Source organism: Haliaeetus leucocephalus, unplaced genomic scaffold (genome assembly GCF_000737465.1).
Source record: "Haliaeetus leucocephalus isolate CR32 unplaced genomic scaffold, Haliaeetus_leucocephalus-4.0 Scaffold190, whole genome shotgun sequence".
Classification (NCBI taxonomy): Eukaryota; Metazoa; Chordata; class Aves; order Accipitriformes; family Accipitridae; genus Haliaeetus; species Haliaeetus leucocephalus.
This window is the reverse complement of record NW_010972626.1, coordinates 371,189-386,151: the sequence shown is the minus strand read 5'-3', so window position 1 is coordinate 386,151 and position 14,963 is coordinate 371,189. Positions and strand designations below refer to the sequence as shown.

The following is a 14,963-nucleotide window of genomic DNA, read 5'->3' as shown; positions in this document are numbered from 1 at the left end:
GTCTGAAAACGTTTGCCTGTGTAAATACTATTTTAACACACTCCATCTGTATGGAAGAGAGCTGTAGGTACCTATTGCAGCACCCTTCAGATCTGTCACTGGGGTGGTGCAGTGATGCACTCCCATCTAACCGAGGCATTGTGGTGGTGCCTCGCCTTCGGGTCACCCCTTCCTAATGCCGACAAGTGAATCTCGGTGGCCTCCTAAACCGCCACCGAGTGTCTGGGCGTCTGCTTGGCCAAGGACAGGCTCGCTCTGAAACGTGGGGGTGAGACGTCCCAGTCTGTGGCTGCTTGAGATTCCTCCTTCGGTTTTCCATTTGGGCTTTAATCTTCTGATAAGCTGTTGGTACAGCGGAGGGGAAATGTCAAGGTAAATGAAGACTTAGAGAGCAGCGCTTCTCAGGGGAGAAATAACTTCTGTCATCAGATTTTTTTTCTTCTGTAGAAACAAGAAATAAGAGATGAGGTATTTCTGAAATCTTGATGTCAGTCAGGAGCAATCCCGATCGACAGTCCCCATGCATCCCTCCTTGCCCCGCAAGTGAGAGCTGCAATGCAAAGGCTTTAAAGCTGCACACAGCGCAAAAAAAAAAAGAAGGTGAAATTAATAGATGGTTGCTTGAACTCCATCCCCTGGAATGTTTGATAGACCCAGATGGAGCAGAGCTCTACAGGATAAAACCGTGCCTGCCCTGGGCTGCTGCGTGGCGAGGTGTTAGCTTGGGTGGGAGGTGCCTGGGAGCACTCGCTGCTGGAGCTTCTCCCCATCCCCAAATCCAGCCAGCGCTTCGGCATGGGTTTTCTCTCCTGACACTGCATGCTCCATCCCGCTTTGGACAAACGGGCAGGGAAGGGGGGATGTCGTAGGCGATGAGTCTCTGCTGCTGGATGAGATCCAGAAGAGACTGACGCTGTCAGCGATGGCCGGGAACCGGCCAAACACGATTTCCAGCGAAGCAAAGCGAGTCGGTGACATAAACTGAATAGATGATGCTTTTAAGCAAATTGTCCGAGTATCAGATGAGGGAATTATGGGCCTGTGTCAGTCTTTTCAGATGTTATTATGTATGCTCTGTGTTATTTTAAAGTGCCTCGTGTTGGCCACTCACAATTTTTCTTGGTGTTTTGAAAGAGGTACATGAATTCCCTTGAGTATCGTATTCTCAGTCCTCTCTCCTTAGTTTAATTAACTTTTGAGAAGAATATTTCGAGGCACCTTTTTAGTCCATTATTTGCAGAATATTTCTTATGACAATAACCCATTCTGGAGCCACCTTCCCGTTCCACCTTGCCCCATACTTGTATTGCAGCTGTCTGCTTGGTGGACCCATAAGGGCGTGCATCATGGTCAGTGGAGCCCACCAGTGGGCTTTGACCCGTCTCTCTGCTTTGTGAACTTCCCTACTTCTCCGCTAAGGCGTGTGATGAGGGAGGGCTGCCTCGACTTCTTTGTAGAACAGGATTCTTCGTTATAATCATGTCGATAGGATTTCGCTTCCTTGTCAGGAACAGGAGACAACACACAGCAAGAGGAGGACATGTGTTTTGCAAGTTTGGAGGCTAAAAAGTAGAACTATCTTGCAGTATGTAAGAGCACCGGCTCCTGACATAGTAGCATCATGTTGAGTGATGTTTCATGACATAGTAGTGTCATGTTGTGTGACATGTCATGACTTGAGTGTTGTTTTACCCCAAATCTGGGAAGCTACTCTGGACATGCTCAGCACGAGAACGATTGCACTCCTCTTTTAGGAACTAACACAAAACCATTGAAGAAAGCAAGCATGGTTAACCGTGACTCCTGCTTTAGTGCTTGCTTGGATTCTCTGGGACGTGGGTATGAGTGATGTCAGCATGTTGGACCACAACGTCATCAGTCGGTCCTGCTGTACTCTGGGGTGCAAACACGGTGCACTCTGCAAGCTCTTGCGTGGCTTTGGTTTCCAGCAAGGCAGCTCCTCGGAGAAGGGTGTCCTTGTGCTTGTGCTGGCTTGGTTTACACCTGTGGGAGGAGTTAGGATTCTCAGGATGAAGGCAAATTCAAGGACTTCATCCTCTTTGTGTTCATTGGGAAACAATGATTCCGTGCAGTGATTTATTACAAGGCTCTGTCTCTCTTTCCAGGGCTTCCTCCAAGACTCCAGCTTTTCCCAGCCAGTTTCTGCATCAGTAGGTTGCTCCTTTGGGAGAGTGGAAGTTAATTTCTCATTATTATCATGCGTAGATTCAGAAGATGGAAGATAGTCCCCTTTTGCTGTCGCTCAACTCCATGATAACTTCATAGCCAGAGAAAACAAAGCTAATAGTTCCGCAGGATAAAAAATGGCATAATCCAGACAGTTAGCAAGAGCCATTCTTCAGTGCAGCGTGCGGCAGGGAGGGATGGAGGGGGCTTCATCACCTTCGGGCTGGGGCGGCTGCTGCTTGTGCACCAGTACGGCACAGAAAGCGTCCGGTGTTCTGTACCCTTCTGCTTATTGTTTTTACTGTTGTCGCCCTCCAGCTCCGAGGGATGGCGTACGCAGGCAGCACGGAGCGAGGGGCAGCTGCCCCTGACCCTCGTGTTAGGAACAGCCAGGCGAGGATTTCACCAGCTGTGCCGAGCAGCCTTCCCCCGGCTTCTGCGACCTGCGGCTCACTAGAAGAGTGGTCATCTCGCTGCCACGGTGCGGTTACAAGCGCTTTCTGGGCCGATGGCAAGCTCTGAGGCTGCTGATGCCTCTGGCTTTGGTAGGGCCCCCATGAGCAGCTTCACACCTAATTTTGTGTTTTTATTGTAAAGAACTGAGCTGCCTTAAATAGCCGCCTTGGCAGGGAACTGAAATAAATCCAAGATGTTAAAATAAAAAATTAATTTTAGAGCCGTGGACCTTCTCGAGGAAGGGTTCTGGTTGATATTACTCCGTTGTCCTGGAAAAAGAGTCGCCTTTGGCTTTGCAATTTTGCAATTCCCTTTCAGCAACCCGAGCTTCCTAGGCAGTAAAACATAGTTTTTATTAAATGATACATCTGACATTTACCAAACCTTGATGTGACGATTTAGAGGGAGCTAGTTGCGATGAACAGCTTTATTAATATTGCAGTAGCGTGATCAGGGGAACATCGTGGTTGTTTAGGCCAAAGACTTTAATTTATGAGCACAGTGGAGAGGCAGCATCAGTTGACCAAAATATCCTAATCTTAACTCGTTTTCTGTTTACTCCCTCCTTGCATCTGGTTCGTGTTTATGATGAGTTGGTTTAGATTCTCATTATCCAAGTAAGGCACTTTATAGAAAAGAAACAAACCCCCCTCAGAACGGGACTTGGAGGTAGATGTAGAGGTAGGTGTGTGCAGCTGAATTGGGTGCCAAATCCAAAATGACATTTCTGGAAAATCTTCCCTGGAAAGCCCCTCTGATTCCTGCTGGTACGAGCGCTCTGTTACCGCCTCTCCCTGTGTTACTGCAGGAAACTCCAGTTTATCCAGTGGCCTGGACTGGTCCTGAGCTGGAGGTGAGCATCCTCAGGAGCCCTGGGTAGCCCCACGCAACCAGCAGGTCCTGAGACCCGTCAGCTGCGGGGTATGATTGTTCGCTTTGAAGATAAGTCCAAAAATTGAATTTGGCATCTCCTTCCCAGCTGTAGCAGGAACAATTTGGGCAAAAGTAGCTCTTTTGCTGTTGTGGCAATTGATGTGAGAGCTGTGGTGGTAAATAACAGCGAGAGGGAGGGAAGCATCTCCGATCTCATCAATAGTTAAGACAAAAGGCTTTCTGCTCCGCAATTATTCTTCCTGTCCTTGCCCCTCCTTCCCCCAGGCCACAAGCAAGAAACCTAAATAGAGATCAGGCAGCTTTTAAATGCCACAGGCTCATAAAAGAGAGGAAATTCAGAGTTGCAACTTCGCTGCGTGCTGTTTGGGTCTGTAAGCAAGTAGACCATCCTGCAAGCTCCACACAGTGGGACCAGAAATAATTGCACCGTCTCTGCCAAGAGCCCGGCTGCCCTTGTTTCGGGGCTCAGGCGCTCGCTCTGGCGCAGCTGCTGGGGAGACGGACAAGCGACGTGCCTGGCTGCTGGTGCCGAGGGCAGGTCGCTGCCGTTGCACCCCGGCTCACGGGGATTTTGGGGGGGGGGTGAATTTCAGGATGGGGTGTGCATCTCTGCTCATGGAGCAGCAGCAGTGGTCGCCAAGGTTTGCGTGTTGGTGTTGCCAGCCTAAAGTGAATACAGTGATTTACTGGAAGCAAGGAAAGCAGGCAAAGTGTTCGTCGACTCCGCTGCTGGGGGGGCTCACGGTTTAGGATTGCTCCATTCGCCTGTTCCCAATTCCTCGCCTTTTGTTCACTGCCTTTTTTTGTGAGAACAACAAACCCTTTATTGTCTCATTGCAAAAAAATTTATTCTGAGTGGAGGGGGACATGCTACTGACCTTTCCGCATTATCCTGGGGAATCAGCCGGAGCGAGTATGCGGAGTAGCCTGGTGTTTGATGTAGAGCAAATACAGGTGAGGCGACCTGCTGTGAGGCCGTGCTGCCATTTCACGGCCACGAGTCTGCCTTTTGTCATACGCGATGCAAAACTTGCAAAACTGGGCTGTGGCCGTCCCCACTGGGGAGGGACGAGGGAGGGGTCCCCATGGGGGCCAGGCTCTGCGGGGGTCCCCTCCGGCAGCCCCAACACCGCATGCTGCAAGCACAGACAGGCTCCTCGGTGGGTCTCGATCACTCTGGCTGGCTTGCTTTCAGCCGTACCTTAATATTAAAATACTGGTTTATTATTTTCCATTTAGTCCCGCATTAATGAAAAGAGCTGCAAAGTAGTAGCTAATCAAATGAAGTAAATTTCCGTTAATGTTCCAGTACTTGTTGTTATTGCCGTGGTTCCAGGTGGAGTTTAATACAGAGGAAGACGATTGCTTTCCGTGTCTGATGACGCGCAGGCAAGCCGACCTTGCCTTGGCTGCAGGCTTCCTAAACACGTGCCCGCAGGAGCCAGTAGGGAATTGCAGTCCCAGGTAGCCCACGCTTAGGCGTGCGGTTTCGTCCCCCTCTTCTGCAGAGATACGAACGAAATCCCCCAAATTCAGGTTGAGCGGCAAAACCTCCAGAGGAGATCTGGGTCGGAGTTGCACCCGTCGTGCGTCCTGGGAATCCCTGTCGGACCTCATCTGCTGAGTCTTCCCGCAACCATCAATTTGCTGCTCTTGGCTGTGTTTGTGTGCCGGAGATAAGCACAGGAGATCTTCCCTTTCTGTTCTTTCTTACAACAAGTGAAATACAATAGCAATGTATATCAGGTTAAAATTGCCTCTCATTTTATGAAGATATCTTTAAAAACCAGTTGCTTTCTATGAGCCTTAAAGCAACTCGATACACTCTTATCAAAATCGACAGCTGCTCCAGAGATCCTTAGGAGATTTTGTTCCATTGTGCTTTATTTCCTATAAATCTCGTTAACTGTTTTCCAGTGACCTCTTAAGGTGTTCTTTTTTCATCGCCGAAATAAGCCAACAAAAACCTGATTCCAGCCTTGCAGAACAGCAGCAAGGTTGCAGAGCTCAGCTCTGCGGTCCCTTCACCCGCATGCTCTCGGGGCACTGCAGGCAAGAAAAAGCAGTATTTTTCTCACATCAGAAAACTTTCTGGTCCTCCTTCCAGTCTTTCGAGTGTATGTTTTCCGAAAAGCCGCACATGAGAGTGCCGAGGCACTAGACAGGAGATAAGTTCCCGCGCCGTCTTTTCCTTACTCGCCCTAAACGTGCAGGTAACTCGTTGTAAGCCATAGGGCATGTTTCCCTGACGGCAACAAGGGGAAATCTTTGGTCTTTTGAGAAGGGTTTGAGCTGACATGCACAGCAACGGGAGGTTTGTAGAAGAAACACCGAAACAAGATATGTAATATCTCCACTGAATTAACCCTGCACTATCTACGTCGCTGTCAAATAGACGCTGTGGTTGTCCTGACACCCAAGTGTTTATTTTCAGGGCAGGAGGAGGAGACGTAGCTGGGGGGAACGAACAGAGCTCGGGTTTCTGGTCACAGGGAATAAATATTTGCGTGTACGTGGAAGAAAATTAAGTCTATAAGTTCTGTTTTAGTAAAAGGATGTGCTCATAATCACTTAGATCAAAGGTCATTTCGGTTTTGCAAATGTTTGCAGAAGCAGAAAGTCTGTTTTCATACTAAAAGAGACTTTGCGCAGCAGTTTCTCATCCACATTCATTAAATTTGTGATGTGCCCATGTGTTCTGGAGGGCAAATGCTGAGTGTAAAGCTGGCAGGGCATCCTTTTGTGTGTACCCAAGCTGCATACTTACATGCAGAGGCAAGGGAAAAGGATGGGGGTTTGGCAGCAGATCCCGTGATCCCCAATGGTGTTTGCTTTGACAGAGGAGGGGTGTTGTATTGGTTGATCTAGGTGATTTCAGCCGGCCATTGGTGGTAGAAAACCATCATGAGCTTGTTTTCCTCAGTAGTAAGGTGCCTTTATGCACTTAATGGAGCACTGAGATGAGTTACTCTATAATTAACAGCTTTTACATCGATGTTACTGCCCTATTATTATGTGATAAACATGGGTGAAGGCGGCTGTCTTCAACCGGAGTATTTTGTTAGAGAAAAATGAGGAGAGGGTACCTGCAGAAGCTTGTTCTTGTGCTTATTTCGTAGTGTCGTGCTGTTTGAAAGACAGAAGCAGGAGGGAGGGTGGATGCTTTTTGCAGCTGGGCCAGGCACTGATTTTTGCACCTTCGGCGTGGCTCTGAAGTCACAAGCCAATGTTGCATGGACACAAAGCACTTAGTTTGGCTTATTTATTTAAAAAGCTTCCTTGCATTGGCTGGGCAAGTGAAAATAGTCGGTGGCATTTTTAGCAATTCCAGGTATTGCTCTGCCTTGTCTGAAAACGCCTGGCTGCTAGTGTCCAAAAAGTGGAGGGGTGCGAGGACCGACGTGAAGTGTGGACTGGATGGGGGGCGGGGGGAACCAGACCCTCTCTCTCAATCCTGAAAGGCTTCTTTCTGTTAATTTGGTTCGTTTATACAAGTTCAGGTGCCTTCCTTTATCAAAAGGCTCCAGCCAAAGCTTTCCTGTGAAAGTTATTGCTGCTGCTGCTGCTAATGTTGTTGTTTTTCTTTCTGTTCTTGGTGTCCTAAAGCCAAATTACTGTGACTAATGCACCACTGTAAATGTCGGCAGCATCTACAGCACTGCTGCCTGCATGGGATGCATGCTGTCTTTGCAGTGATTGGGGGGGGGGGGGGGTATTTTCTTTTTTTTAGTATTGCAGCAGAAATGCCCCTATTGTGTGTTGGCTTAGCAGATAGCAAAACGTTTCTGTGAAATACTGTCATACGCCAAATAGCTGGTGACTCCTGTCTGTTGGGCAAGCATCAATGTGCCTTTACTGATATCCTAAAGCATCAACCTTGTTTCTAAGCGGAAAATGTTTTCATGTGTCTTTGAAGTCAAGGAGGTGCTCAGAAGAGAGAAGGTTAGTCCATGTCTAACACTGATCGAAGCAGGAACAGTGAAACCAATGTATAAGCTCATGCTTTTTTCCTTCCGTTCTTTTTTGCCTGTTTATTGCCTTTTTAAACCAACATCCGTATTCTGGTGCTGTGTTAGAGGTGGTTGTTGCCTAATCCCGCTGATGCGTTAAAAAGAGAGAGATTGTCTATCATAAAATAATAACGATCCTTTTTTTTCCTTAACCTGTCTTTCCTAATTTTCAGCATGTAGCTGAGCCCAGTCATAACATAACCTGTGAAGACGCTGACTATTTTATGATAAGCTTTCCTTGTTTTTTTTTTTTATTTTATTAATACCTCTCACTGGCATGCTTACTTCATTAGGTACAAGATTCTCAAGTAAAATTTTGCAGATTGCAAAACATCAATTAATCCAATTAGGAGCAACAAACAGTGAAAATTTGTATTATGCCAAATACAGAATATTGCTTTTCTGTAGAGACTTTTTCTAGTCTGTAGTGCATTGCTTCATAAACTCTCTTAGGGTGGGGTTTTTTCGTTATGTAATCCAAAACTTTCTTGTTTCCAGACCGCAGAATGGTTCTATGATCCTGTACAATAGGAAGAAGGTGAAATACAGGAAAGATGGATATTGCTGGAAAAAAAGGAAAGATGGGAAAACCACCCGAGAGGATCACATGAAACTGAAGGTCCAAGGAGTGGAGGTAGGAGAACGGAGTGGGGGTGGGTTTGGCTGATAGCTGGGCTGGGAAGCAACAGCTCCCCAAAGTTCGTTCAACGTGAAGTTGTCCACATGTTCAGAAAAAGGTTTATATTTGCTGAATCCCAGCTTCCCCCCCCCCCCAAAATATACGCGTGTTTTTTGTTACTACTTTGAACAAAATTTGCATATAGCCTCACTGTTGGATTGCGTTACTGCTCTCTGGTTGCTGTGAGGTTGTACAGTAGCCGTGCTGACGAAAGACACGGAAGCGTCTCCACACCAAGCATCTTTTGGTAGAACGCCTGCTTTTTGTAACAGGTACTTCACAAGGGCGACCAAACATCTTGGGGTGGGTTGCTAAGCATTTTTTTTTACCGTATCAGCTTTGTATGTATATGCTTTGATTCTCACAAAATACCAGCTAGTTTTTGGTAGCAATTACTGTAATTTTCCGTGTGCTTACTCAGTGTTGGTCTTCCAGTATGCAGAAGTAGAATTTCTGTTGAATTCAGACCAGAATCGGACTCTGCTTCAAAGCGTGTTTTGAAGGAGACTGTTGCTCTACTGATGGTATTTAGCCATTCAGAGAAATGCAGGTGGATGATTTCACCTGACACAGTATTTCTGGAATAAGCCTGTGTGTTCTAAAACGTGTCATTGTTTGACACAACTATTTGTTCTTAAAGTCCGTCTGTGTGAGACACGAGCTGTTTGATCTCACTGATCACTTCTGACGTTAAAGGTCTGCACAGATGTGGACAGGAAGTATGTGTATTTAACTTTTTCTTTTCTATTTTATTAACTGGGCATTACATTTTCTGATAGCAGAAGTCCAGCTGCAGAGCTTTGCCTAGCTTAGTTCCTAAGACCCCAGGCTGTATTCCCCACATTTGATACTGAACTTGGGGCCAAAATGGTAAAAGGGTGTTCAAAGATGTAATTGTAGCATTTAGCTGTGTCATCAAGAAATACTCTAATTCCACCACATGAATAGCAAAGCCGTAAGGGTATTTATTTGTATAAGCTGTACTGATTTCTGCAGCTCACAAGCTGCGTGCATCACTACGGATAGGAGGCTGCACCCAGGCATGCGAGCATAACCCAGCACGGATGGCAGCGTTTGGAGTAATCGGCGGTGTTCAATGACGGGCAAGGCTTAACCTGTTACCTCAAGGCATGTCCGATAGCTTTCAGGCTGGAGTTTGAGCTAAGCCGAGCTTTCCAACCTCACCCCCCAGGCCCATCTTGGCAGATGTTTTGCACAGCATTAACCTTTCTCGCGTCCGGCTGATGTCCAGTGTGGCTCCGGGAGTTGGGGGCCAGTGGGGGTTCCACACCACGCGGTGTTTCCAAATTCGGCACGGGGGATGCAAAGCAGCCGAGCGCCTGGAACGCATCTCGTGCTCCAGCTTCCTTGTGGGTGATTTGTCATTCTTACGTTCTGTCTGCTTTAATGAGGTTTTTGGGTTTAAAATAGTATTAAATGGATTGCATTATATTACACCAGAGAGGCATAACTTTGTTCCATAATTTTTACATCCAATAACAATGTTTTATTATGACAAGCCTCAAAAAAAAAGTCAGCATAATGGAAATTGTGCATTGTTTTTGTTTCGGGTTTGCAGAGCATGATTTGATTAACTGCTGTGAACTTTAACAATGCAGAATACCAAAACCTGCGCTGCAGAGCTTACCTGTAGGAGGGTGGTGGTGACCGTTGGCTACCACACATACACATGATTAAATAAATACTTTCTGACATCTTTTTTCAAAGACGGAGCCATCAACCCCTAGAGTGGCTGACTGCATGGATGTGCGTGGCCTTCATATTTAACTCAAATAGCCCTGCACTGAACCCAATAATTTCTATTTGATTGAAGTGTGTCTCTGGAAGGTAACAAATCTGAAATTGGATGTATCAGGTGCTGGAGAACACACAGCTTTCAGGGTTTCTTCCTGTGGCTGATCACATTCGCCACTTAAGAAAATAAGTGTCAGAGTACTTGCTTTGTGATTTGGATGTGCCGGGGTTCGGCCGTTCATTCCCACCTCTTTCTCCAGCTTAAGAGCCCTTTAATACCCGGTATTTTATCTCCAAGAAGGTACTTGCGCCCTCTCATCAAGTCATCCCTCAATCTTCTCGCTGCAAAGCCCAGCGGACCCAGCTCTGAGCCTCCTGGCTTTGGCAGAGGCGGGATGCGGCCAGTTTTACACTTGATAGGTCTTGCAGCAGATAAAGCGACAACCGAGCACAAACCTGGCTCCTCAGCCAACACTGTGAACAGTTAATGGCAATTTTTACTGGGGCTCAAAACTGGAGGAACACAACCTCTACATAAATCTATATGTTAAGTAGCACTAACGGTTATCAAAATGCAGACTGATCATCTGAGTGATGAAAAGAAATTAATTTTTTTTCCCCCCGGGGTATCAGAGCGTACAAAGGAAGCGATGGTTCAAGTCGTCGCAGTTTATGTAGGCAAAGGCAGAAGAAAAGAAACCAAGAGGAACAGGCAAATAGAGGCTTGGGTCTGCAATTTAACTCCCACATAAATCTGGGTCTAGAAGAGTTGTGTCCACTGTAGAAACCTCTGGTGTGCTGAGCGTGCCTGGAAGCATGTCTGCAGTTTCCAGAGGCTGGAGGAGAAGCCGCAGCGCTCTGCCGCGCAGCCCCCTCGCTGACCTGCCCTGATGCCCCTTGCTGTCCCATCTCGCTGCCAGGGCGGCATCTGAGTGATTGCTGCCAGTCGCCGTTCTGAGCAATGCAGGAAAAGTTCATTTTGTTGACCTCTAAGTGCTGCTTGGGCAGCAGAATTAGGTATTTTTAACCTTCTTAATTAATTACTCGATCAGTACACCGTGCTACTTCACAGACAGCGTTACGGGTTTATGTTTCTGATACCATCCTAATAGGAAGCGATGTTCTTTACTTGGGCACATAGGCAACAGATTTAAAATAATAAAAAAGGCTTTTTTCAAAGTTGGAGCGATACTGTAGTTAACCACATTAGGGTTTAACAGGGCATGAAATAACTGTCTGCCTTGTGGCACTGCCAGATCATCTCAGCGACTGTTGCAGCCAGAAGATAAATAGGTATCATCGTCGCGCTGATGGAAAAATACTTGCAAAGCCGACAGCCAAGAGCATCGATAGCATCCAAACAGAGCTTTGGAAACTGCAGCTAATAGGCGAGAAGGAGAAACATGTTGGCTGGTGAAACTACTGACCAGCCAGTTCTGAAAAGGGATTTGTATTAGTAGATTTAATAATTAATTACGTCCTCAGTGTCATCAGTGTGATGGCTCCTGCGTCTTTGCAAGTTTTGGGTAAGGGTAAAAAAAGCATTTGGAAACAAAAAGTTTACACCAGGTACTTGGGGATGTTGGTGCCTATCCCTACCATATAAAAGGATTTGGTGAACATGGACGAGGCAGCTAAAGCAAATTTAGGACATAAATAAGGAAGAAACTAATTTAAATAGGAATACACTAATTTAAATAAGTAAGGAATGGGAGGAATAAACTAATTAGCCAAGCGGATGTTAAATTATAACTGCCTGAAATGCTCAAGCTACTGTCTTGGTTAGCATCACTGTGCATGAGGGTTTGGGTTATTACTTGGTTAATCTGATGCCCAATCCTGTTAGAAAATGCTGGATAAACCAGAAAGGAGAAGTTAATTTGGCCTTTCCCTTAATATACCTCTTTGTGTAATTCTTTGTGGAATCCATTAAAAATCTCCAGTCCGTGATCCTTTTTAAAATTCTAATTAATTAGGATCCCTGGTGATGTGTTCCTAATCAATCCACATAATTAAAAATTTTAACTAATAAATAATAGTAAGGGGAGTGTTGAAATAGCTTTAACATCATTCCAGACTGGCGCTGCTCCGACTTTACAGTTGGTTGGCTCAGCTGGTGCATTTGCCTTTTCTTGTGCGTGACCCTGTCCGGGTGCCCGGCAATGGCGCATTCACGTGAATTCATAGTAAACTGCTGCCGAAATGGCAATGAGGTCATGTTTTTATAGTAAGTTTCCCTCTTGTCCTCTGCGGTTTGGAAGGTCGGCGCCGATTCTGTTGCTCTTTATCCTGTACCGAGGATATTTTGGTCTCTCCAAACCCCGCCGCCTGAAGAGAAGTCAGAGAAAAGGGTTCTCAAACTCGGGGCAGAGCCAAGTCCCTCTCTCAGCACGAGCGATGCTACCTGTGGTGTGACTTTGCCAAATGGCTGGCAGGAGCCCGATGCTCTACAAAAGCCAAGGGTTGAGCCGCAGCAGCGCATCCGTCAGCGGAGACGCTGCTGTTCGGTGCTGGACCGGCAAAGGGAGCGGCGCTGCCAGCTGAGCAGTGACCCCCACCGCCAGCAGCCCCGGCTCGTCGGGGAGGGTCGTTCATCAGCCTTCGTTTAGTCTGACACCGCTAATTCCGGGTCAGAGGACAAGAGGAATGCGCCAGAGCTCCTATACTTGAAAGATCGCGTTCTCTCATAGATAGGTGTATGTTATCTCAGTGCAATATGGTAATCTTTATGAATTCCTCAAAACAAAACAAAACCAAAAAAAAAAAAAGTAAAACTTGATTTAAGTCTTATTAAGAGAGAAACTCCCTTGTGGAGATGGAGATGCAGAGTATCAATTTTGTATGCAGGACTTGTATTTAATTAATATCATAACAGTCCCTTAACACCGTTACAGATTAGTCCACGAGGACAGGAATGGAAATTTTAGATTATTCAATTACTGCATAAACCCTGGGACATCACCGTCAAAACTTTGCAAAAGGTTTCTTTCGCGTTTGGGTCTGAAAACACGGCGTACCTGAACTCGGTATTGCGCAGGCAGTACAACCTGGGTGATAATAGCGTCATTTGCTCTTACAGCCTCCGAGCTGGGAATACGTGCTAAGAACAAGATGACTTTTCCTTTTAGTAAATGACCAAATGGGCTTTTCTGTATTCTGTAAAATAACCCATCATGGAATATCAAACTGCAAAATGTTATCACATCTCTCAATTCCCTGCTCTTGTCGGTGAAATCTACTGGTAAGTTATTACTGGAGGGTGAAAGCAACTTGTGAGATCGCCCGCTCAGGCAGCACTAATCTGGAGGACTATTCCTAGGACAGTCTGATCCAATTCGCTTTAATTTATATGGGCTTTGCTCGCCCTCAAAGGTGAGCTGGGTAGTTTGCAAACTAATTAGGATTGCATTGTTCAGTCGGGCTGCTTAATGCATTCCAGAGAAATACTGCAGGGTGGCTTTGGAGGAGAAAGGAGAGTTTAATGTGAAAGGCTTTCTGAAAATATGACACACACGTGTGCATACATTAACGCAAACAAGCGCAGCCCTGAAAGCAAAGGAGAAGAACTACTCAAAGAGGAGTGACAGTTTTTATACAAATCTGTTCTTCATCATCACTCCTAACAGTATTTTCCTTACAACTCTCCCAGTGTTTGACTTTTCGCCATTCCTAACCAGCCGCTCCCTTAATCTCCCGTAACTCATTAGAGGGCACAGAGCCCAACAGCATCTCCCTGTCTTTGCTGTGGTGTGCACGTGTCTACAATGGATGCAACGGGCAGATGCTCGTACAGAAATATGGAAGGCATTGACTCATGAGCTGTGGTTGAGTTTTATTCTGTTACCTATTCCAGGTGGTGTTTACGGCATCCAGAACGTAGGGTTGTGATGGCATCTTAATGATTCACACGTCTGTGGCGGTCCTGGGGAAATCAGAGAGTTGGTTTACTATTTCTGAAGGGGAATATGGATTATTGTTAAATCTGGAATGGGTCTCCCGAGAGTCTCTTCTGAAGGGAACATTCATATCAAGAATTCATTTTCTATATCAGGATCCTACTGTATTCACTTGCAGTAACATAAATTCACAGCAAATGGTCGTGGGTTTTGCCATCTTTTCCTAACGCCCTATATGCGTCAAGGAGATTTTATCCTTCAACAGACCTGTAACGTACCTAATCCTTTAATTGTTGTCACTTAATTTACGGTGTATAACTTCAGCAGTAAAAGCTTTCTTAATATCTGGGTGTCTCAGAAAGAAGGTTCAGCTGAGATCAGGGCCACTGCCTTGTGTATGATGTTGGAGGAGATGTTTTGCCCAGGTCTGGTGCAGTTGGCACCGTGTCTGCTTGGAGCCTTGCCTCGGCAAGAAAATGGACGCACTGGTTGGTGTTTTAGCAGGCAGGAGTTGTTTATTCAGAGACGTGCTATAAAATATTTGGCTTTATTTCCTGCATGGACTAACTTGTACCAAGCCACCGGTGCATTGCTGTGCAACACTCCACAAAAATTCACCTTTGGGAGAGAACTTTGAGAGCTGAAATGCTCCAAGCTTGCCGCTCACAAAGCAGGTTAGTGGCATTACTACTTCTGGGCAGCGCAGCATGAGGGGAAAATCGATAATGGCTAGCATGAAATGTCGGCAGATGAAGGCAGCTGTCCTCGGGATGCTTTTGGTCCGATGTAATTAGCTTACTTGTGCGTGGGGCTCACGGGACAAGGATGGCTCTTCCTGGCGGAGATCAGGGGACCGCTGGCTCGGCGTGGTCCCGCAGGCGATGCCGGCATGGTCAGGGGGAAGGAAGAGGGTCCACGTTATTTCTCATTACCCTGGCACACACAAAACTGTCCTAATCGCAGCTCTTGCAAAGTGACTTGAGCCCATGCTTGATTTTGAGTACTGTGCACCAATATTTCTATTTGGTCCAAAGTCTGAAGGACTTTCTCCATTTAGCAGAAGGTAAATGGGTGTAAGTGCAGCTG

At 46.3% G+C, this 14,963-nt stretch overlaps 1 protein-coding gene across 1 annotated transcript in view; it reads left to right on the top strand.

The window, feature by feature from the left end:
• The window catches only part of CAMTA1 (calmodulin binding transcription activator 1), a 321,555-nt gene that overhangs the window by 104,327 nt on the left and 202,265 nt on the right, over positions 1-14,963 (top strand). Inside the window, exon 6 of the mRNA XM_010565346.1 lies at positions 8,046-8,181. Within this exon, the coding sequence (XP_010563648.1) occupies positions 8,046-8,181 (136 nt within the window). The remainder of the gene's footprint in view (positions 1-8,045; positions 8,182-14,963) is intronic.